Source organism: Haemaphysalis longicornis, unplaced genomic scaffold (assembly GCF_048455015.1).
Source record: "Haemaphysalis longicornis isolate Haplotype H1 unplaced genomic scaffold, Haemaphysalis longicornis Haplotype H1 scaffold_5, whole genome shotgun sequence".
In the NCBI taxonomy this organism is placed as follows: domain Eukaryota; kingdom Metazoa; phylum Arthropoda; class Arachnida; order Ixodida; family Ixodidae; genus Haemaphysalis; species Haemaphysalis longicornis.
The window spans coordinates 58,534,156-58,551,609 of NW_027526385.1; the positions used below are offsets into that span (position 1 = coordinate 58,534,156).

General features: G+C 52.7%; 1 protein-coding gene across 3 annotated transcripts in view; it reads left to right on the plus strand.

Annotated features, from left to right (window-relative positions):
* The window catches only part of E(bx) (nucleosome-remodeling factor subunit NURF301 E(bx)), a 38,742-nt gene that overhangs the window by 16,388 nt on the left and 4,900 nt on the right, over positions 1–17,454 (plus strand). For all 3 annotated transcript variants that reach the window (XM_077670467.1, XM_077670464.1, XM_077670466.1), the window contains exons 12-25: positions 197–478; positions 862–1,961; positions 2,604–2,712; positions 3,070–3,283; positions 3,383–3,521; positions 4,004–4,253; positions 7,380–7,812; positions 9,499–9,815; positions 13,812–13,974; positions 14,449–14,649; positions 15,198–15,398; positions 16,039–16,303; positions 16,910–17,135; positions 17,229–17,336. In XM_077670467.1, the coding sequence (XP_077526593.1) occupies positions 197–478; positions 862–1,961; positions 2,604–2,712; positions 3,070–3,283; positions 3,383–3,521; positions 4,004–4,253; positions 7,380–7,812; positions 9,499–9,815; positions 13,812–13,974; positions 14,449–14,649; positions 15,198–15,398; positions 16,039–16,303; positions 16,910–17,135; positions 17,229–17,336 (4,008 nt within the window). The remainder of the gene's footprint in view (positions 1–196; positions 479–861; positions 1,962–2,603; positions 2,713–3,069; positions 3,284–3,382; positions 3,522–4,003; positions 4,254–7,379; positions 7,813–9,498; positions 9,816–13,811; positions 13,975–14,448; positions 14,650–15,197; positions 15,399–16,038; positions 16,304–16,909; positions 17,136–17,228; positions 17,337–17,454) is intronic.

A 17,454-nucleotide genomic window follows, 5' to 3' on the forward strand; every position in this document is an offset into this window, starting at 1 on the left:
GTAAATTCTCAAGAAGAAAAGGGGGGAGGGGGTTCATTATGCGAGTAAATACGGTATACGTGGCTATTTTTCTTGCCCTCCCGTGGTATGTTGCGGCAAATTTTGCCTCAACGAATTTCCGCTTCAGTGAAATTTTTCGCATGTCCCATCAATTCTATTGTAGCGGGACTTGACTGTACTGCTTTCTCGTTTCCAGGGGCTGGACGTTGTGGAGAGGGCGAGGCGATGTTACTCGCCCCAGTGCCGGCGGAGCTTGGCGACGCCCGGCGCAAGCGGCTGCTACTCGGCCGTGTGCCGCTCCTCGAAGGTGCTCGTCAAGGTGGAGGCAACCGCAACCGACAACAATGCCGGGCGGACTGCCTCCAGCGCTGTGGCCACTAACGGCGGCGCTGCGATGTCCAACGGCGAGACGAAGCCGGAGATCAAGGCGGAAGTGAAGCTGCAGAGCCTTTTGAAGTCGACCGCCGAGGCTGATGAGGTAAGGGGCTGCCTTCGAATGGGTGAACTGGATATCCTAATCTGGGAAGGAGGGGCAGTGTGTGCGTGGGCAGCTGTGGGTAGACTCTGATAGCCTGCCCTGGCACGTTCGTGTTTGCTTTGTTTCCTTGCTTGGGATGGATTGTCCAAGGAAAGCAAATTTTTGAAATCTATTTTACGCTTTACAAGCTTTACAAAAGCTTCAGTCATGCTATGGATACGGTTGATTGGCATGACTTGGCTTGGCCAGATAAACGGTACACTACCCAAACAAGTGGCAGATCCAAGTAAGCCAACAGAGCCTAAGTCCATGCTTGATGGTGGAGCTCTGTATCACACACTCGTGCTTGCGTGTGAGCATTTTGGCTCCGCTTCTCCACACAGGTGGAGCAGCCCGCGGTGGAGCAGACAACCACCATGACGACCACGACGACCACCACCGTGTCTCGGACCACCGTGACGACCACCAGCACGACTAGCACTGTGTCAGTGAAGCGCGAGCCGTCGGAGGAGCTGCCGGAGGCTGTTCCAGAACCGTGCAACGACGTCGAGATGACCACAGTCGCGGCCGAGGAGGTGGTCGAGACGGAAGAGTCCGAGATGCCGCTCTTCGACACGGCCGCCGAGGAGACCGTGCTCACTGATCCTCCCATCGCGGAAGAGGTTGTCTGCGGCGACGAGACTGTGGTTGAAGACGAGCAGCCCTTGGTGGCCGACGAGGAGTCGCCGCCTTGTCCCAACAAGGAGGAGACGTCCGTTGACGAAGAGCCGTCTCCTTTACCCGAGAGACGGCCGTCTCTTTCCACTGAATCTCCCACCAAAGACCCGTCTTCCCCGGCCAAAGAGAAGTCGGTGGTGTCGGCTGCCGAAGAGGACAATGAGGTGTTACCTGCCGGGGCAGAAAACGAAATTTCGCAGCCTGCGCCGGTCAGTACGAAGGCTGTGACACCGGTGAGCAATAACATAGACAGGAAGCCCCTCGAGGTTCCCGGTGCAGTGTCGGTGACAAAGCCCTCGCCGGTCTTGTTGTCTCAAGGCGTCAGAGTCGTCGTCGCTTCTCCAGCGGTGAAAACTGAACCGGACGTGAAGACCGAGCCATCACCTGCCACTGCGACGACGACGACAGCGACCACCACAGTGAAGAAGGCGTTGGTGGCGACGACGGTGGTTGCGTCGTCTGCGGGCACGAAGGTCACAGGGGCGGCTGTCGCGGCGGCAGCGACAGCGTCAAAGTCGTTGACGGCGACCTCGGTGTCCGGCGGCCGGGCGACGAGCACGACGACGACAGTGACGACGAGCAACAAGGTGTACCTGGGCAAGATCACCAAGGTGACCAAGAAGGTGAAGAAGAACAAGGGCACCCTGCCGCCCTTCTGCCGCTTCCAGACATTTGTGAGCAAGCAGCGCAGCATCATGGTGCTGCCCCAGCACGAGCTCCGCAAGATGGCCCGCAGGGGGTCCCTGCGCGAGGCCACGGGCTTCAGGTAACGGGCTCTTCTGGACCTCTGGCACGCTGTTTGAGGAGCTGATGAAATTTTGGTGGATGCTCTGGGGCTGTTTGAATTGGAGGGTGGCATGCATTGTTGAGATCCTGGCAGAGTGCTTGTGTGTGCTGACTCGTGTAGAATTGTGGTGGAAAGGTAGGGGAACAACGGAAGGTGCAGTTGGCTGTAGTAGGTTGTGGCCATGCTGCCATCGTCTTGTATTTTGCAAGTGACATCTGATGGCGGGCTAGGGCATCTGACGTAAAAGTGTGATCCTTAGCTGGTGCACTTTGTTGCGCCTAAGTTGTAGAAGAAAAAAAAAAATGTTAGGGGAGCAGTGTTAGTTGGAGGACTCGGAAGATTTATGCCTTCACGGAGCGGCTCTGTCCTAGAATTTCTGTGGCATGTCACCAGAGTGCTCGAAGTAGAATTTGAAGCTCGCGGGTGTCGTGCGAGGCAGCTCAGAAGAGGCCCCGCCCCATGCCTTTTCGCACGTGGACATGTGAGCACCACGTGTAGAAGCTCTGCATTTGCATCAAGGCTTGCGGTCTTTCTTGGCATAATGCTGATCGGGCCATTGAAGATGTGATGAACATGGTTGCTGAAAGACAAATGAGCACCTCCCTCCCCCTCGTCTTGCAGCTACACGGCCAAGATGAACCCGCAGAGCTGGCCGTACGGGGTGAGCCCCCGGCCCTGCTTCAAGACGGCCTGGAGGTACCGCAACCAGATGCTCACCACCATCCACCAGGTGGGTGGGGCTCGCTTGGGTCCATGCTGCTGTCGCTAAGCCTTTTGTGGGATCCTCACCATTGTGATCCTCACTGTTGCTCTGCGGGGAAGTCAAAGATGTGAACGGCCCAAAGACTGGTTGGGAAGCAACCTGTGGGCGGCGCGTTGTTCCGATATTTTCTCGCCATCTTACCCTGTTGAGTACTTCAATCTTGTGCAGTCGTGAAGACTTGGCTAAGCAGGTCAGCATATTCACACTTGGGTTTCTTTGTTTGGAGATGCAGTGCTTCTTTGAGTCAAAGTTTTCCGCACTCGTGGCGGCATTTTGTGTGTTGTGCAGCATTCTTTGTTGTAACGAGCTCCCTCTCTATTGCAGGTGGCCCTGCAGCTGCGGGTGCTGTGGGCAAGCCTGCGGTGGGACGACCTGGCGGCCAAGCCCCCGCCGGGGGGCACCAACACCATGACAACGGAGAGCGACGTGCAGACCACCGAGCTGCTCAAGCGCAAGGATGTGGGGCCCTTCGGCCTGCGCTCCGAGTACCTCGTGCGCCGCATCACCGTGCCCATCGACCTGCCCTCCAAGCCCCGAGGTATAGGGGGGCTAGGGTTGGGGTGCTTATTGCTAACCGTGCAGCCTCTGGGCGAAGGGGCAGCGCTCCTCAACGGTGCACCGCCGTCGTCTCTTGCAGAGAAAGTGACCCCGCAGCGGACGGGCCTGCGCGAGCGGCGGCGTCCCGAGTCCCCCCAGCACAAGGGCCCCACCGTCACCGAGGTCTGGGTGCCCGAGGAGGACCTCGAGCTGTGGGAGATCCGCCAGTTTGGAGAGAAGTGAGTTTAGCGCCTGTGCTCCTCCTCAGTGTTGTGAGATTGCCGTTTTTACCGGCCTTACCGTTAACTTTGGCGAGGTCATTTGTAAACAACACTGCCGAAGACGCAGAAACGCGGCATCTTCGAACACACTTCTGCAGCTGAAATGCTGTGAAGCTTGCTGTCTTTGATTTGCGTTCGGAAGGGCACCAATCGCGCGCAGCCGCAGAGCAGGGAGGACACGCTGAGGCTACCACAGTTGACCGACAGAAAACGCATAAACAACGAAATGGCGGTGCCCATGAACCATCGCAGTGTAAACAAACGTCATGTGATGCGAACTGACCAATGATCACGGCAGCGGCACGGAACAATAGGAGAAAAGCGTGCCAATACTCTGTAACTTTATCTAGTGACTCCAGTCTGTGCCGTGTGCAAGTTTTGGGAATCCAGATTGCGTAGGGTGAATGTCGTTCTAAGCACTCCCCCTCTATCTTGCCCAGGATTGAAAAGCAGCAGCTGGCGGTGCGGGAGAAGCTGGCCCAGGTGCATGCGCAGCAGAGCGCGGACAAGATCCGCGCCCAGATGGAGGCTCAGCTGAAGCAGCAGCGGCTGGCCATGCAGCAGAAGCGGCTGCAGGAAGGGGGCGCGGGGGCCACCGGGGGAGCCACCAAGGTGGGCGCCCCGGGCACCAAGACCATCACCGTCACCGTCTCCACGCCCCAGCAGGCCGCCGCCCAGGGGCTCACCAAGGTGAGAGCAGGGGGTTCACAATGGGTGCCCAGTATCCTCTGAAGAAGATAGTCATGATAGGCTCGTGGGTGCAGTATGGCGGGCTGGCTTACGGGGCCGACAACCTTGCTTCTCTCATCGAAAGCTACGGATGGCGAAAGGTGGTTGAAATTTGTGGGCTGCAAAGAAAAGTAGGCAGCAGTGGGGCTCTTTGATTTACAGCCTCCTCGGATTCACCTCGGACTTTCCGGCATTCGTTTTTCTCATAAATTTCTACAGCGTGGAGGATGCCCAGACCACCCACAGACTATCCGCGATGAGTTGAAGACAGCAAATTGAAGAGTCCTGAGTAAATGAGTCTTTCTCAGTGAAACGTGCTGTTGGGCTAGTTGGTGCATTATGAATTACGAAAATTGCACCTAATAGACAAACAGAGGAAGAAAGACAATGTGCAACTCACAACTAGTTGTGAGTTGCGCATTGTCTTTCTTTCTTCCTCTGTTTGTCTATTCAGCGCAATTTACGTTAGCCTTCCTCAAATGTGCACTAGCTTGCTTTTTGAATTTTATGCTGGATTTTTGTTTTTAAGGGGACGTGCTCCTCCAAACAACTTTTTTTTTAATAATGAAGTTAGGAGGCTGAAATTTTCACAGCTTATAGAGATTGAGCTCCTCTGGTCATATATGTAATCAGATTTTGAATAGCTGCTCCGGATAAAATGTTACGCAGCATGACTTTCAGAAAAATGGCTTTTTTGTGCACACTTTTTTTTATAGTAAAAATTTTTTCTGAAACTTTTAAAATAGCCTAGGTGGTTCCTTATGAACTGCAGAGTGCACAAATCTACCTGAAAAAGCCTCATCATCATTTTCCTCACCACGAAAAAAAAATGACTGGTAGTGTGCCTTTTTTTGTTCTGTATATTTTTGTTTTATGACCGTCATAAACATCTAAGGACACAAATTGCATAATGAACAAGATTTGTGCACTCTACGTGTTATAATGAACATCTGTGCAAAATTTCATCCTGATACGACAACTTTAAGTGGGAAAATAAGTGTGCACAAACTCAGAAAACGGACAAAAACAACAAGCTGAGAAAAACGCAATTGAAAGTTTATTTCTTTGGCAGATTCAGAAATTCTTGCTTGAACAACATGAAATTTGGTGGGGATACAGTCTGAAATGTCCACATTGAGGTACTAAAACTAGAATGCTCCTGCTGCACAAGTTGCACCCTCACGGTTTTTGCTGGGGTAGTCCTTGGTATGGGACCGTTTCACCAGGCTGCGGCAATGGGGCTAGCCTTAGCAGTCAGCTTTGCACACATCTGCCTGATCCTCCGCTGGTCACTTGCATTGCTTAGTCTGACCAGTTCTTCTGAAGGGAAGATTCCCAGTTCTTGGAGAACTTGCTCAAAGCTAGTGTGGCCTCTGTTGAACCACAACCCTGCGAGGGCAGTGGCAGTCTCCACTACAGTGAACTGCAGGTTGTACGATAGTGTCCTGTGCCAGATGCGCAGTGCTGCTTCCGTCTCCATGGCATGGGATGAGCAGTCAACATTTTTTTCACACACAAGAGGCATGAAAGGCTTGCCACACTTCCTCCTCTTGCTCATCAAGCTTTTGGTGGCGGCTACAAGTACAAGTAGTTTGACAGCACCTCAAAATCCAGGCACAGACCAGTGTCAAGAGAAATGGCAGTGCCAACACTGTTGTGGCTCGTGTCTTTGCTTCTGCCAAGTACCATCAAAAATCACACTGAGGTCAGTCTGACCAGCTTGCAACGCAGTTACTTGCCTTGCTTCAGCAAGGTTGTCTGAGACGCCTTTTGTGGCCGCAACATGAACTTTCTTGGCAGTGTTGTAGAACGTCTTTTGATGCTGTGGTTTTGGTAGACCAAGAATGGCACAAAACCTGCACAGCTGATCGTGTCCGATGCCAACCGCGCGTGCAGCGAGTACCGCTTTCACATTGACGGCGAAACTATCACGGGGAGGCCGCAAACCGGAACTGCGGAGTTCCGGTTTGCGGCCTCGGCGACCGACGGCGGCAGCGCGCTGCGACGAGTAAACTGAAGAAATCACTCCCGCAGGGCACTTCTCGTTTTTGCACTTCAGTTCCAGTACCGATGCGAGGCCCTTCCGCTTGTTCGCAACCTCAACTACGACGAGTTCGCACTTCCCGCACGTCGCGCACACGGCGGCACTCAAGGTCAGTCAGAGCGCCGACTCCACAGATAACTGCACCGCTCCTGTGGCTGGCTGTCTTCCTCACCTTGGAAGGCTGCCGACTTCTTCTCCGATGCGCTTATAAAGCCGATATCTTCGCTGATAAAATCAGCCCCGCCTGGTAGAGCCGCGCTTGCAACGCTTGAAGGCCCGGCGCCGTTAGGCCTCACGGTGCCGGTCGTGCCGGCATTGGCCGTGGTCGTCACAATGCTGCGCCGCTTGCGCTTTCCTTTGTACCGGCATGAAGTACGCTGCTTCCGGCGACAAAAGTCACGCTTCTCCTCACCGTTCACGATTAAAAACACACGATAAGGAAATAGAAAAGATAGCGCGAAGTAGCGAACGGAACGATGCGGGCGATGGCGGCTCACAAGCGGCAAGAGCCAATGGCGGTCCCGCTTTCGCGTCACGTGATTTAAATGCCCAGTGGGAGCTCGCAAAATAAGCGGGAAGAAACATTTTTTTATTTTTTTTTACACGGAGATACGAAGCTGGCGAGCGGCTCAATCGAGAGAAGAAGGCTTGATCTACCTCTCTCAAGTGACCAAAATGGCGGCGAGCCACGCTGCCGTGCGGAATAAATTCTCAAACCTGGCCGAAATTTGGCTTGATTGCGCGATTTCTTGGGTCACCGCGAGTCATTCAGACACATTTTTCACTAAGTTCTCGTTCGTATTTCGTTTTTATTTTTTTATCCATGAAAGAAGGATAGTCAAAGATGCTAATACAAGGGAAAACAAAAAATCGGTATATTTCGAAAAAATCGCGTTTTTTCGACCCGCGTGTCCCCTGCAGAGCCACTTTGTGAACTTAGCCCCACATCTCTTCTGTTGCAAATAGGGAACTTTCTCCAAAACTTTTCCTGCACTCAGTGGTTCCTCGTGCATGTGCCTGCAACGCTTTCCCGTTTCGTACAGGTGGCCCTGGTGTCCTCGTCAGGTAGCCCGATCAAGGGCACGACCCTGACGAGCCTGGTGAGCACGCCAGGCAACCCCGGCGCGGTGGGTCGCGCCGTGCGGCGCATCTTCACGGCACGGCCAGCGGGCGCCACCGCCAACAGCGCGGACGGCCTCACCAAGCTGCCCATCACCGCCTCGCCCACGCTGATGCCCAAGGGGGCGGCCGGCACCCAGCAGATCGTGGTGCGGGCCCCCGTGGCCGGCCAGGCACGGCCCGCGGTGATTGCGGTGCGCGGGGTGGTGCCCGCTGCTGCCGGCGGCGGCGGCACCAACGCCGTCATCCGGCCGGCCCTCGGGGCAAACCCGACGGGCACGGCGGCGCCCGTGCGCGCCCAGATCCAGATTATCCAGGGGCCCAACGGACAGCTCCAGGTCCGGGGGCTCATGCCGGGTGAGTTGGGAGCCTGCATCATTAGAGAGTTATAGCAGAGCGGAGAACTGGTCCTGGTACGGTACCTGGAACCCAACCAGTGCCGCTGCACATGCGCAGAGGGAGAGAGACCGGCTGGGCACATGTGCAGGTGCATTGACCATGTACCAGGCCCTGTACCGGGGCTGGTTCTTCACTCTGCTATAACTTTCCAATGCTTCTTTTCACTCAATTTGTTCATAAAAGCATTCTTCACATTTCCAGTTACATGCAGCGGGAAAATTCAGCAGTAAGAAAACTTGAGCTTATCCACAAACTGAAAGTTTTGTAGTTACTACAGTAAAACCTCATAACAAGACACTTGTGTAACCAACATGGTGTTGCTAACATGGCCAACATGGGGAAAAACAACCAAACCGTTTTCATTCCAATGCCCCTTATAGCCAAGTGTCTCCTGTAACAGTGCCTCTTGTACCGAGCTTGTACTTTATCCTATTGTGCACACTCACGTCTTTATGGAGAGCAGCATTCAACAGAGCTGCCAGAGCTGCCGTTTTGCTCTTCTAGGTATGACAGGAGCGTCTTATTGTGTATGATCATGAGCAGAACTGACCTCCTTTTCTTTCTTTCATCACTCTCTCCCACACCTCCCCTTCCCCATTAGAGAGAGAGAGAGAGAGATGTGAATTTTATTGAGCTGTAAAAGTAGGAGTCGCTCCTTGGGTTAGAAAGCCACGTGTTGACTGCCGTCATAGCAGGCGACTGCTGGTCAAATCTCCCCCTGCTCAGGGGAAAGGGCATTTGGAAGGGGTAGTACATCGGGGTTTTCCTTGCAGTCAGTCGTGCTGAATTGATTACAGAATTTGCATTGGGCTGTGTACTGCGTTGGGAACAATAAATGCATTCTTACGGGGTGTACGAAAGTGCCTGTTTGAATTTTACTCGGGATAATTTCTTCACTTTTGCTAAGTGATGCGTGAGGGCCTGGGAGTGCCTGTCTTGTAGCCCCAAGAGCTGCATGTCATGGTATGGCGGTTACGTTCAGGGACAGAATGAAGGCACACACTGAATGAAATTGTCAGGGCTCCTCTATCAACTTTGGTCACCAGTGTCAGCAGCAGCCGCGTTGCTCTTGCAAGGGCCTGTCCCGCTCGGAAGCACGAGAAAGCAAGGCGGCAAATGATACTGTGCTCAGGCTCTTGGCATCCTGTGCAGAAATTATGCCTCCTGCAGTCCATGCCCCAGCAGGGGGCTCACCAACGAAATAGGAAAAGGCTAGGGACTCAATAGAGAAATAAACTAAGGAAGTTTAAGAAGGAATGTACTCGGCAGGCTCGTATCGAATGGAATAACTTCTTGGGGATGTCCAGGATTGCTAAATTGAATAGAAAAGGGGACAGTGCCGTACCCTAGGGTGTGCCTCAGTTCGTGCCATAGCGTTGTGGAAGCAGCCATAAGGATTTCATCCATGACCTGCCAAAAAGTTATGGCAAGAACTTTCAAAGGGTTGAGGGAGCCACATGAGAAGCACAGATTCTAGACAAGCTGAATGGGATAAGATGACGAGTTGAGCACTCGTCAAATCTACGTCTCTTACAGTGCTCATCTAAAGTTTGCCCTTTTCCTTTGGCTCTTCGATCGAGCTAGATACTGGGCATGATTCTTTTCTCCCTTTTGTGTGCCTGAGTGTGCCTTACCCGCCCACAGGCCAGCAGCTGATCCGGCTGCCAGATGGCCGCCTGCAGCTCCTGACCCTGCCCGTCCAGGCAGCGCCGGCCGTGGCCACCAGCACGGCCGCAGGCACGGTCAACGCAACACAGCCACAGACCATCCAGATCACCACCCTCCGGCCAGCCATCTCTCTGGCTCCGGCTACGGCTGTGGCCACGGCGACAGCGGCCACCTCGGCCACAGTGGCAGCCGCCACGGCACCCACCGTCGTCGCAGCACCGGCACCCCAGGCGGCCGTGTCGGTGGCACCAGCGGGCACAGTACAAATCGTTTCACAGCCCTCACAGATCAAGGTGAGCTCCTGCTGTTATTTACGGTTGAGACCTCTTATAACGTATGTTGTGGGAGTCACGAAAATCTGCGCCATAAACAAAACATGCGCGGATCTAACTACATCGCAACCTAACTCTCAAGTCATTTTGTTTATGATCGCTCAAACGCACAGCACTTAAAAACAGGGGCACGGTCTTTATTTTGTCTTTTTCTTCCGCATCAGCCGCTGCTATGAGGTCTTACAAATGGCGAGTGTAGCTTTAAGGGGACACGCGGGTCGAAAAAACGCGATTTTTTCGAAATATACCGATTTTTTGTTTTCCCTTGCATTAGCATCTTTGACTATCCTTCTTTCATGGGTAAAAAAATGAAAACGAAATACGAACGAGAACTTAGTGAAAAATGTGTCTGAATGACTCGCGGTGACCCAAGAAATCGCGCAATCAAGCCAAATTTCGGCCAGGTTTGAGAATTTATTCCGCACGGCAGCGTGGCTCGCCGCCATTTTGGTCACTTGAGAGAGGTAGATCAAGCCTTCTTCTCTCGATTGAGCCGCTCGCCAGCTTCGTATCTCCGCGTAAAAAAAATAAAAAAAATGTTTCTTCCCGCTTGTTTTGCGAGCTCCCACTGGGCATTTAAATCACGTGACGCGAAAGCGGGACCGCCATTGGCTCTTGCCGCTTGTGAGCCGCCATCGCCCGCATCGTTCCGTTCGCTACTTCGCGCTATCTTTTCTATTTCCTTATCGTGTGTTTTTAATCGTGAACGGTGAGGAGAAGCGTGACTTTTGTCGCCGGAAGCAGCGTAATTCATGCCGGTACAAAGGAAAGCGCAAGCGGCGCAGCATTGTGACGACCACGGCCAATGCCGGCACGACCGGCACCGTGAGGCCTAACGGCGCCGGGCCTTCAAGCGTTGCAAGCGCGGCTCTACCAGGCGGGGCTGATTTTATCAGCGAAGATATCGGCTTTATAAGCGCATCGGAGAAGAAGTCGGCAGCCTTCCAAGGTGAGGAGACAGCCAGCCACGGGAGCGGTGCAGTTATCTGTGGAGTCGGCGCTCTGACTGACCTTGAGTGCCGCCGTGTGCGCGACGTGCGGGAAGTGCGAACTCGTCGTAGTTGAGGTTGCGAACAAGCGGAAGGGCCTCGCATCGGTACTGGAACTGAAGTGCAAAAACGAGAAGTGCCCTGCGGGAGTGGCTGCGGGAGTGATTTCTTCTGTTTACTCGTCGCAGCGCGCTGCCGCCGTCGGTCGCGGAGGCCGCAAACCGGAACTCTGCAGTTTCGCCGTCAATGTGAAAGCGGTACTCGCTGCACGCGCGGTTGGCATCGGACACGATCAGCTGTGCAGGTTTTGTGCCATTCTTGGTCTACCAAAACCACAGCATCAAAAGACGTTCTACAACACTGCCAAGAAAGTTCATGTTGCGGCCACAAAAGGCGTCTCAGACAACCTTGCTGAAGCAAGGCAAGTAACTGCGTTGCAAGCTGGTCAGACTGACCTCAGTGTGATTTTTGATGGTACTTGGCAGAAGCAAAGACACGAGCCACAACAGTGTTGGCACTGCCATTTCTCTTGACACTGGTCTCTGCCTGGATTTTGAGGTGCTGTCAAACTACTTGTACTTGTAGCCGCCACCAAAAGCTTGATGAGCAAGAGGAGGAAGTGTGGCAAGCCTTTCGTGCCTCTTGTGTGTGAAAAAAATGTTGACTGCTCATCCCATGCCATGGAGACGGAAGCAGCACTGCGCATCTGGCACAGGACGCTATCGTACAACCTGCAGTTCACTGTAGTGGAGACTGCCACTGCCCTCGCAGGGTTGTGGTACAACAGAGGCCACACTAGTTTTGAGCAAGTTCTCCAAGAACTGGGAATCTTCCCTTCAGAAGAACTGGTCAGATCTTCCCTTCAGAAGAACTGGTCAGACTAAGCAATGCAAGTGACCAGCGGAGGATCAGGCAGATGTGTGCAAATCTGACTGCTAAGGCTAGCCCCATTGCCGCAGCCTGGTGAAACGATCCCATACCAAGGACTACCCCAGCAAAAACCGTGAGGGTGCAACTTATGCAGCAGGAGCATTCTAGTTTTAGTACCTCAATGTGGACATTTCAGACTGTATCCCCACCAAATTTCATGTTGTTCGAGCAAGAATTTCTGAGTCTGCCAAAGAAATAAACTTTCAATTGCGTTTTTCTCAGCTTGTTGTTTTTGTCCGTTTTCTGAGTTTGTGCACACTTATTTTCCCACTTAAAGTTGTCGTATCAGGATGAAATTTTGCACAGATGTTCATTATAACACGTAGAGTGCACAAATCTTGTTCATTATGCAATTTGTGTCCTTAGATATTTCTGACGGTCATAAAACAAAAATATACAGAACAAAAAAAGGCACACTACGAGTAATTTTTTTTTCGTGGTGAGGAAAATGATGATGAGGCTTTTTCAGGTAGATTTGTGCACTCTGCAGGTCATAAGGAACCACCTAGGCTATTTTAAAAGTTTCAGAAAAAATTTTTACTATAAAAAAAAGTGTGCACAAAAAAGCCATTTTTCTGAAAGTCATGCTGCGTAACATTTTATCCGGAGCAGCTATTCAAAATCTGATTACATATATGACCAGAGGAGCTCAATCTCTATAAGCTGTGAAAATTTCAGCCTCCTAACTTCATTATTAAAAAAAAAGTTGTTTGGAGGAGCACGTCCCCTTAACTTCCTTATTGTTGTGTTTTGGGGTAGAGTGGCTGCATTTCTCAGCGCGTATGAACGGGTGCCGTGGGACAATGTGGTAAGAATGCAGCAGGACTTTCCCTCCGCTCGACTTGGAGTGCAGTGTGTCAAGTACCGGTTGACCGGAATACCTGCGTATATCCGGTCCCGCACAATAAGTGGTTGTGTTATAAATGGTCTACACTGAATCTACCTGTATGTCTCCGTAAGGACTCAATTCTCCCCCCCCCAAGCGATGCCCAATGAAGTGCTCTTGGAGATGCGTGCCTCGATGCCTTGAAGTAGCACCCTTGTTGCACCTGTGGTCTTTAGGGAGAGGAGGTTTTCTCCTTTGCAAGGGGGAGACTCCAATCGAAGACCATCTGTAAGCATCAAGGCCAGTCCAGACATGACAACATTTGGCCGAGGGGCTGCAGGATCGACGGGGATTCTTAGCATTGCTCAATTAGGCACAAACCATCTACCAAGAAAACATGACAAACACCAGTTTTGGCTTTCAGGCTGGAACACTGCGTGTCACTTTTCGGGCTCGCACGGTTGTTTCGTAGTTGCTTGGTATATAGAAGGTTGACGTGGGTGTCAGGACAAGGTGAAATAGGCACTGAGAGTATACCAGAGGTCGTTACGATTGTCTTTGAGAAGGGAAAAAACATTTTTAACAGCGAAGTTGTTTAGCAAATAGTTATTTTTCGTGCCTGCAGTTAAAAATACCAAGAAAATGCATAGCACACCCACTTAAGGAGATTGGCCAAGAATGCCGAGCATACCCACCAAGGGAGATTGGCCAAGATTGGTCCAGAAAACAAAATCCAGCATTCGCCGTAATCATGTCAACCCTTGCTTGAAACGGGAAAGACTCCAGCGTTCACTGTAATTGTGGCAACACTAGCTTGTAGTGAGAAAGACACGTCGTAGCGTACACCCCTCCAAGGGGATGTGTAACGATTATCACTTCCAAAAAAAAAAATGGAGAAAGCTCACACTTATAGCACCAGTGATGGAGTAAAGGTCGTTGCGGCAGCGAAGAAGAATGGAATCGTCTGCAATCGTGCTCTTAAACCTTCGTGATGGTCGTGCAGGTTGCGTAAAGCTTCAAGTCTTACGCATGAGTGTGAGCTTCCTTTTTTAATTTTTGTAAGATTTTCCCCACTTGTAGGTAGCTTGATACACAGTATGGCTGCTTTTGCCTCCCTTTCCTGTGTTCTTACTTTCGTTTCGTCAGTGGAGCTGGGTGTGTGTGTCTGAAGGAGAGCCTCTTGTTCCCCCCCTTCCCTGGTGCATCTTGCAGGTGCAGCAGCCCACAGTGGTGCTGTCCACCGCTCTGCCGGTCAGTTCTTCGGCCGGTGCTGTGGTGACCACCACACAGGCCGCACTGGCCCCCAAGCTGATCCAGATCCGGCCCCAGTTGACCACCGCCGTGCCGCAGCAGCTGCTGCAAACTCAGGTCAAAGGTCGGTGCACATCCCAGTCGCTCGCCTTATCTCCACTGCTGTTCACCTTGGCGTTTCCTCGTGGGTTGTCTGCAAGACGGTCCGTTCAACATGGGATGGTAAACGAAATAGGGAAAGGCTAGGGACTCAATAGAGGAACGAACTAAGGAAGTTTGGGAAGGAATGTACTCGGAAACCTCCTGATCGAATGGAATAACTACTTGGGGATGTCCAGGATATCTAAATTGAAAAGAACAGGGGCCGATGCCGTACCCTGAGCTGTGCTTATGGAAGGAGAGAGCAAAAAGGACAGCGGCAAGCTGTGTCCTTTTTCTACTCCCTTTAATTTAAGACTGTGAGCGAACTCGCCCAACGAAGCACTGGGTACAGAAGTGGTCATAGGTCTGAGAGAAATATTTGTCCTGCAGTGTACGCAAAACTGGCTGATGATGATGATACCCGCAAAGATTGACCCACTGCAATGTTTGTGTGCAGTGTTGCCAGCGGTGCGGCCCCTGGTGCAAGCGACGGCGGCCGGTGTCACTCCGGGAACTGGAGCTGTTCGTCTCCAGGCAGCCACCGTGAGCATTCCGGGGCTCACCGCCGTGGTGGCAAACCCCACCCCAGCTGCGGGCACCATGGCCACCCAGGTGGTGGCCACCAAGGCCGTGCTAACACCTGCGTCACCTGCCAAAGGTGGGCACCGTTTCCCACATTTGTTTGCCTGCAGCAGCACTCAAGGGGAACCCACAAGACGATAGGGAGGCTGAAAGTCACTCGGGAATGGCCTTGGTCTGAGAATACATAAATCGGATTGGCATGCAATCCAGTGGTCAATTTCACCGGTCGGGTTCTCTGGTAGCTGCTGTTTCAGGGCACCTGCAGTCAGTCAGTTGACAAAGTCAGTAGTTGGCCTTATTTGCGCTGAACTTGCAATTAGATGGGACATATCAGTGTTAAACTAACGCCTCTCGCCTCTATGGAGTGCTAAATCGGATGCGGATGTGTTAAAGCGGATGGCAGCATGCCGTTTGTGCTTTTCAGTTAATGCCCAACTGACGACAGTCTTCTAGATTGTAGTTTGAGGCGGCTTACAGTGAAGTTCATTAAGCTCAGTCTGTAATTCTCAAGCAATTGCTGGCAGGAACTTGCTCACAGCTGCAACAGCCTGTCTGAATAACGTGCCCTAGTGCCGTCAGTATGCATAGGATTGGTGTTAACTTGTTTCCTTGATTTGCCTGCAGCCATTGCGCCGGCCGTGACTGTCGTTGCGAGCAGTGCAGAGGCGCCTGCGCCTGCCACCACCGTCGTCGTGACCACCAGTGCAGCCAAGCCGGCAGACACGGCCACCGCAGCCAAGACGGAGCCGCCGCCAACGTCACCCGTGGCCTCGCCACCAAACTCTCCCCAGCAGTTCGTGCTCACACCAGCCATCACCCAGCAGAGTGAGTGTCTCCTCTGGCTTGCTGTATGGGGCAGGTGTCGAGAGTGTTTCTGATCGCTTGATGAGGGCAGCATGAAAGTGTAAGTCTGGGAGATTCGAGTTCTTGTCGTTTGGGGCTTAGGAAAGAACCTGTTGGTGTAGATACATATTTTCGTCGGTCACAAAAGCCATAGGCCATTTCTTTTGTCTTGTCTTCTCTCTCTCTCTCTGTGCATATGCGGCCGTGTGTGGAAAAGATTAGCTCATTGCAAATGTGGATGGGCATTTTACTGGCAGTTGTGAAAATTGCTTTTCAAGTGAAATCATTTTATTCTTTTCAGTTCGCGCATGCCTAAAATCATCTGACTTGGTGCCACCAAATTAGACAACCTTTAGGAGATATCATTGTCGTCCATTGCTTTCTAAGTGCTCATTAGTGCTATTTTTTATCACCATCACTGTTCTTTTGTTTTATCACAAAATGTGATTTTATGCCTTGCTTTATTGAGAAATTTGTCTGTACCTGTGTACGCATGTCCGTTGCTCCACGTTCGGCCAGCTCAACTTCCAGCTCTTGTAGTCGCGTTTCACCCCGTAGCGCACTTGGCTTTGGCTTTGGATACGTCTTGACGCATCTCCTTCCTCCCCCTCGTGCTGTGCAGTTGTGCGGCAGGCGCTGATGAACCCCCAGACGTCGCCCGAGATACAGCAGAAGCTGCTGGCCCTTCAGCGGCACCACCAGCAGATGCAGCGGACCCCGACGGCCATCCCCGTGGCGCCGGGGGTGCGCAGCTCGTCTTCCTCATCCTCCTCGTCCTCTTCCTCGTCCTCCTCGTCGTCCTCCTCATCCTCCGGAGGCGTCCCTGCATCCGGATCTCCAACGGGGGCCAAGGCCAAGGCGCCCGAGCATAAGGACGAAGGGCAGCGGTGGGTGTCTCAACCCTGCACCCAGTGGCTGCCGATGGCAGCATGACGCTGGTTAACTACGTTGCAAGTTATGCGTTGTTGAAGTCGTTTAGAGCGGAAGCTCTACTGCGCTGTCTTTCAAGGTCATTCATTGCACCACAAGTGACCTTCAGCCACCGGTGTAGAAGCTGTGCATTTCCCTCATATTGCTTCGCTTGCTCAGAGCCTTTCTGCCGTGGTACTATCTGACTAGGAGAGGGTGAAACAACTGCTACAGTCCTGTCTCACCACTGAAGGGATGAATCCGATCACTCAGTAGATACAGCTACTTTGTAGGCTGTGAAATCTCAAGCAGAGGCAAAGTTCTGTGAAAAAAATGTGTGCGTAGTCTTTTCTTGTGCTCGTGATTACTAGGTTTGGAAGTGTTAAACATGAGCCATTTTTGGGCTTCATGGGTGATGAGCGATTGAGTGGGATATCTGAGCAGTGGCAGTTAACTCGTACTGGGCTCACTCGTCCTGTTGTTCAGCAAAGAAACCCGCGGCAGTGTTTGTTTTCGATAGTGCCGGTTCCAGAGTAGTGCAGAATGCTTGAGCGGTGCTATCGTCTCTTCATGGGTGGGTGCAGGGCGGCGGTGTGCCAGCAGGTGCTGAAGGGCATCGTGGACAAGATTGAACGGGACGAGAAAACGACGGGCCGGCGGCAGCGGGCCAAGGCGAGCGCCGAGGAGCGCAAGGCGCGGGCCTCGCAGACACGCCTGCACGACGTGCTGGTGCGCCAGACGGAGTTCCTGCGCCGCGAGATTATGCGCAAGCGGGCCCTCATGGAGAAGGAGCTCCAGATCCAGATACAGGTGCCCCTTCTACATCACCCTCTCTCTCACCTCTCTCTCTCACGGTCCGCGCTTGCAATGCCCAATACTCTTCCCTTCCCGCCGTTTGCACAGACTGAGCTCCAGGCCGACATCAAGCGGAGAGCTGCTGCAGCTGCGGCAGTGGCAGCCCCGACATCACTGGTCACACCACGCATCCCTCCCCAGGAGAAGGTCGCACAGGTGGGGGAAAAAGCTTGGTGCTCTGGGGTTGCTTATCCCCCCGGATTTTACGGATGTCAGATGAAGCCCAAGCAACTATGGTGTACTGCAAGCGTCGGCCCGGCGTTAGTCCTAATGT